General features: G+C 40.7%; 1 protein-coding gene across 1 annotated transcript; it reads right to left on the reverse strand.

The window, feature by feature from the left end:
• On the reverse strand, positions 1 to 4330 carry LOC142169659 (uncharacterized). The gene is made up of 2 exons (XM_075231556.1): positions 3608 to 4330; positions 1 to 108 (listed from the first exon to the last, which is right to left on the reverse strand). The coding sequence occupies exons 1-2, from the start codon at positions 4328 to 4330 to the stop codon at positions 1 to 3; spliced, it is 831 nt and encodes a 276-aa protein (XP_075087657.1).
• Between the last annotated feature and the right edge of the window lie 2437 nt (positions 4331 to 6767).

Here is a 6767-nt window from a genome sequence, read left to right on the forward strand (position 1 = left end):
TTATGTCAAAGCTGGTTCGGCTGGTATTGAGATCAAACGTTCCACTTTCTCTGGCGAGAGATGGAATCTTATTTTTTGTACATCCAATCCGTACTTTGCAAAAACAACCTGCAAATCATCAGAAACAAACAAAACGAACAAAAAAATTTTCTGCCCCAGTTTGCTCTAGGAAATTTTTGTGAGTTATTGAAAATTCATTAAACTATATTTGCTATTGCAGAATAAAGAATTAAAAAAAAAACACGTACCCTATGTTAATAAAAAGGAAGGCAACCAGGGGATGTAGTACCCTATGTTGACAATAAGATGAGGCTCGTGGCACTTTGAGATGCTACTAGGGAATGTCGTACCCTATGTTGGCAGAAAGTAAGGCAACCAGGGGATGTAGTACCCTATTTAGCAATAAGGTGAGGCTCTTGGCACTCTGGGATGCTACTAGGGAATGTCGTACCCTATGTTGGCAGAAAGTAATGCAGACAAGGGATGTAGTACCCTGTGTTGGAAATAAGATGAGGCTCATGGCGTTCTGAGATGCTACTAGGGAATGTCGTACCCTATGTTGGCAGTAAAAATGAGGCTCGCGGCACTCTGGGATGCTACTAGGGAATGTTGTACCCTATGTTGGCAAAAAGTAATGCATCCAGGGGATGTAGTACCCTGTGTTAGTGATAAGATGAGGTTCGTGGCTCTCTGAGATGCTACTAGGGAATGCCGTACCCTATGTAGGCAGAATGTAAAAATGAGGCTCGCGGCACTCTGGGATGCTACTAGGGAATGTTGTACCCTATGTTGGCAAAAAGTAATGCATCCAGGGGATGTAGTACCCTGTGTTGGTGATAAGATGAGGTTCGTGGCTCTCTGAGATGCTACTAGGGAATGTCGTATCCTATGTTGGCACTAAAATGCAACCAGGGGATGTAGTACCCTGTGTTTGGTAGTAAGATGAGGCTCGTGGCATTCTGAGATGCTACTAGGGAATGTCGTACCCTATGTTGGCACTAAAATGCAACCAGGGGATGTAGTACCCTGTGTTTGGCAGTAAGATGAGGCTCGTGGCTCTCTGAGATGCTACTAGGGAATGCCGTATCCTATGTTAGCAATGAGAAATGCAACCAGGGGATGTAGTACCATGTGTAGGCAATAAGATGAGGCTCGTGGCTCTCTGAGATGCTACTAGGGAATGTCGTACCCTATGTTGGCGATAAAATGAGGCTCTTGGCACTCGGAGATGCTACTACGGAATGTCGTACCCTATGTTAGCAATAAAAAATGCAACCAGGGGATGTAGTACCCTATATTGAAGATAGGGTATTGATTCCCTATAATGAAACTAAAAATAACATGATTACATGTATTAGGAGAAAATCAAGGATTTGAGAACTTCACTTGGTGGTGTTCGTCTTTTCACGAACAGTTTCCTAAAATTGTTATGTTCCTGTTCTAAACAAAGAAATATTTGTTAGTTTTAAAATGGTGGTCGGTTTATGGCCTTGATTTCTTGGGCGACTTGACCTTGCGTCTATTACACTTGTTAGAAAAACTGACTCCGTCGATGATTGTACAAGTTGCATGGAGATTCTGTCTTTTCTTTCTGGAGATCTTCTTTCTCAACATCAAAACCTAACCATTTTGCGCCTATCACCATTTGTGTTCATGGTGCAAACAACCTTGCTTCCCAAAAATCTTTTAACTGAGTAACTTTTGTTGACCCTTGGAACATTATTTAGTCCTTCCAGCCTTTTTCTCGTCAAGGAAAATCGCAGATGGCTTTATGCCTTTTCCTATACGGTTTATGCCCAGCAATCTTTGCTTTATATAACGGGGAAACTGTAACCAATTTTGCGGCCTTTTCTTTGCTTTGCTTTGACAAGATTATACTGAAAGGGACTCAAAAAAAGTAATGCGAAAGAAAACAAGAAGGTGACCTAATAGATATTACAACTTAATCAAGAAGTGTCCCTTTCAGAAGAAAAAATAAGAAAGGACTTATCTAGAGGAAATATGCTGACTTTAATGAACATGACATGCACTTTGGACTGGATGCCTGATTCGTTTGAACCGTCTAATTCTCGAAATCTGTTGTAAACTTCACTTTGAAACTGAGTTCTTTGTCTTAACCATGCTTGTGCTAAGATATATGAAGACCTAAATCGATCAATGATGCCCTTTGTGGGTTTTCACCAATTGACCTCTCTCATTTGTCTTTCTCTCAACTCACCATTGCCTTATAATGCCCGTGAGGGTTTTCACCAATAAGACTCTCTCATTTATTTTTCTCTCTTTACAATGACTGAGGCATCACCCGTAGTATACTGACTTAGCATTCTCGAAAGTTGATCAGAAGGTCTTAGCAGGGAAAGGTAAAAAGAAATATTCAACTGAATTACAACTTTTGGACCCATTTTGATGGAACAACCATCGAAAATAAAATAAAACCATGCCCCAGTTTATTTGAATACTGGGTACATGTGGATTTTTGTTTTGGTATGACCGAACCCCAGAGTGAGGCTGCCTACGTATCCTTTCGGAATCAGGTCGAACGTAGTTCAATGAACATTTAACTTGTTTTGATGGTTTTTTTTTTTTTTTTTAAAAGTACATTGGTTCCAAAAGAGGGGAAAACAAAGAAATATAAACAAGGCTTCAAAGGGATAACTAGGGTTGACCAGTGTTTGGGTAGCGAGAATGATAGCCTTTCGTCATCCCAACATGAGAATGCTAAATATAAGAATGCCCCAACATAGCCATGTCATACATAGTATATCTTGACCGCATCTGCGTTGACGGATATATCAGTCACCTTTCCTTCTATATCTACCAAATGTAGAGCTCCTTTTGACAATACTTTCTTGACGAGGTAAGGACCTTGCCAATTCGGTGCGAACTTTCCTTTTGCTTCTTCCTGGTGCGGAAAGATACGTTTCAAAACAAGTTGTCCTACCTCGAATTTTCTTGGGCGCACTTTCTTATTGTAAGCGCGTGTCATTCTTTGTTGGTATAACTGACCAAAACAAACTACCGCCAAACGCTTTTCATCAATCAAATTCAACTGTTCCAATCGGGACTTCACCCATTCAGTGTCCTCAATCCCTGCTTCAACAATGATTCGGAGAGAGGGAATCTCAATTTTAGCAGGTATGACCGCTTCAGTTCCATAAACCAATAAGTAGGGCGTTGCGCCAACTGATGTACGGACAGTTGTCCGGTATCCCAAAAGAGCAAAAGGTAGTTTCTCGTGCCATTGTCTAGACCCTTGGATCATCTTCCTAAGAATCTTCTTGATGCTCTTATTTGCAGCTTCAACAGCTCCATTAGCTTTGGGACGGTAAGGAGTAGAATTGCGATGCTCAATTTTAAATTGTTCACATACCTCCTTCATCAGATGACTATTCAAATTAGCAGCATTATCTGTAATAATGGTTTTTGGAATACCGAAACGACAGATAATGTTGGAATGAACAAAGTCTACTACTTCTTTCTTGGTAACTGCTTTCAATGTAATAGCTTCCACCCATTTGGTGAAGTAATCAATTGCAACCAAGATGAATCTGTGCCCATTTGAAGCTTTTGGCTCGATTGGGCCAATGACGTCCATTCCCCAAGCAACAAAAGGCCAAGGAGCTGACATAGGATACAACTCTGAAGGAGGCGAGTGAATCAAATCACTGTGAATCTGACACTGGTGGCACTTGCGAACAATACAAAAGCAATCTCGTTCCATAGTAAGCCAATAATATCCTGCCCGAAGGATTTTCTTTGCTAGAACATATCCATTCATGTGCGGACCACAAACTCCCAAATGCACCTCATTCATAATCATTTCAGCTTCTTTGGCATCTAAACATCTCAACAAATTCAAATCCAGAGTTCTTTTGTATAGGATTTCCCCACTCAAAAAGAAACCATTAGAGAGTCGCCTAATAGTTCTCTTTTGATCCCTATTAGCATGTTCCGGATATTCTCTTATTTTCAGAAACTGCTTAATATCACGATACCATGGTTCACCATCTGGTTCTGCTTCAATTGTATTGCAATAACCATGTTGATCCCGAATTTGAATTTCTAATGGGTCAATGTGAGTATTACCCGGATATGGAAGAATTGAGGCCAGGGTGGCCAAGGCATCAGCTAATTCATTGTGAAACCTGGGAATGTACCTGAATTCGATGGACTTGAACCTTTTGCTAAGATCCTCCACACATTGTCTATATGGAATGAGCTTGATGTCTCGAGTCTCCCAATCACCTTGAGCCTGCCGAATAAGCAAATCTGAATCTCCCATCACCAACAATTCATGCACATTTAGGTTTATTGCCATGTTCAGACCCATGATGCAAGCTTCATATTCTGCTGTGTTGTTTGTACAGAAAAAATGAAGTCGCGCCGTGGCAGGGTAATGTTGCCCAGTAGGTGATACCAGAATTGTCCCAATCCCTACGCCTTTGAAGTTGACAGCCCCATCAAAGTATAGTTTCCAAATTTAACTGTCATCTTGGACTACTTCTTCAACTAAATTAACCTCTTCATCTGGGAAATATGTGTTCAAAGACTCATACTCATCATCAACCGGGTTTTCTGCCAGATGATCAGCCAAAGCTTGTGCCTTCATGGCAGTGCGAGTGACATAAACAATATCAAACTCTGTGAGCAAGATTTGCCATTTTGCTAATTTGCCAGTTGGCATCGGCTTCTGAAAGATGTACTTCAGGGGATCCATTCGGGATATGAGGTAAGTTGTATAGGCCAAAAGATAATGCCTAAGCTTCTGGGCGACCCAGGTTAAAGCGCAACATGTTCTTTCCAAAAGAGTGTATTTGGCCTCATAAGTGGTGAACTTTTTGCTCAAATAATATATTGCTTGTTCCCTTTTGCCTGTGGCATCATGTTGACCCAGAACACAACCAAAGGAACTATCCATTACTGACAGATATAAAAACAGAGGCCTATCAGGTTCCGGCGGGACCAAAACAGGGGGATTTGACAAATATTCCTTGATCTTATCAAAAGCTTCTTGGCACTCATCTGTCCACTTGATAGCGGCGTTCTTTTTCAACAACTTAAAAATAGGCTCACATGTGGTTGTAAGCTGCGAGATGAACCTGCTAATGTAATTCAACCTCCCGAGTAAACTCATGACTTCTGTTTTGTTCTTCGGGGGAGGCAGCTCTCGAATGGTCTTTATCTTGGAGGGATCTAACTCAATGCCTCTTCGACTAACTATAAAACCCAAAAGCTTCCCAGAAGGAACTCCAAATGCACATTTGGCTGGATTGAGTTTGAGATTGTACCTTCGTAGCCTTTCAAAGAACCTTTTCAAGTCTTGCACATGGTAAGCTTGTGTTCTCGACTTAATGATCACATCATCAACGTACACTTCAATCTCTTTATGCATCATGTCATGGAATATGGTAGTCATGGCTCTCATGTAAGTTGCCCCTGCATTCTTCAAACCGAATGGCATGACCCTATAACAATAAGTTCCCCATGGAGTTGTGAAGGCGGTCTTTTCTGCATCTTCTTTATCCATCAGAATTTGGTGATATCCGGCATAACAATCCACAAAAGATTGGATTTCATGTTTAGCACAATTATCAACAAGGATATGAACGTTGGGTAAGGGAAAGTTGTCCTTTGGACTTGCTTTGTTTAAATCCCTATAGTCAACACAAACTCTGATTTTCCCATCCTTCTTTGGCACTGGCACAACATTTGCTAACCATGTAGTGTATCGGACGACCCTGATCACATTTGCACTTAGTTGCTTCGTGATTTCTTCTTTAATCTTATCACTCATGTCTGTCTTAAACTTCCTTTGTTTTTGCTGGATTGGTGCAAAATTAGAATGTGTGGGAAGCTTATGGACCACTAGATCGGCACTCAAACCCGGCATGTCATCATACGACCAAGCAAATACATCTCTGTACTCGAACAAAACTTGAATTATGGCATCTCTCGTCTTTTGTTCAGTATGAATGCTTATTTTTGTTTCTCTGGTTTCTTCAGGGCTTCCCAGGTTAATTGCCTCAGTTTCATTTAAGTTAGGCTTAGGCTTATTCTCAAATTGATCCAATTGCCTTTTCATTTCTCTAAAAGCCTCATCTTCGTCATACTCAACTTCTTGATTCATTATTTCGAGATTAGACAGCTTTTTAAGATCTGGGCATGAATTCCGCATGCATGTCATATTTTTAAAGCCAGCATTATCGAAACTGAAAATGATAAAAAAAATAACAAAAATTAGGGAAATAAAAAGATAGAATTTTACTACGAAAATGGAACTTCATTTCATTAAATTTGAAAGGATAGAAGGGTTAACATCACAGCAAAGCAATTAAACTAAAATATCTGAATTACAACCCTTAAAATAATCCAAATACAGAAAAAACAACAAAACAGGCTACCAAGACTCCTTCCTGATGGGAAGAGGAGTTGCTTCCCAGTTGCTGAGCGAGGTATCTGGACAAATCAGTTGAACACTTGCACGGCTAGGGCCCTCCCCAACTTGAACCATATTGATCTCATAGAACATCTCCTTGAGACCCTGGCAAACTCCGTCAATGTCATCCTGAGTAGAAGGATTTTGGACTTCTTCAAATTGTGGCTTGACAAAAGAGTAGGCAATGTGAGGGATTGGTTTGGATAGATTCCAACCATTCTTTTTGCGGGCCTTGGCTCTGTCTATGTCAGCTGATGTTGGTTTAAAGCCCAAGCCAAAGGTATTTTTCTTCGAAAATGGAGCAATGGGGTTCACAATTCCTTGCAGAGAG

This window comes from Nicotiana tabacum, chromosome 15, assembly GCF_000715075.1.
Source record: "Nicotiana tabacum cultivar K326 chromosome 15, ASM71507v2, whole genome shotgun sequence".
NCBI lineage: Eukaryota > Viridiplantae > Streptophyta > Magnoliopsida > Solanales > Solanaceae > Nicotiana > Nicotiana tabacum.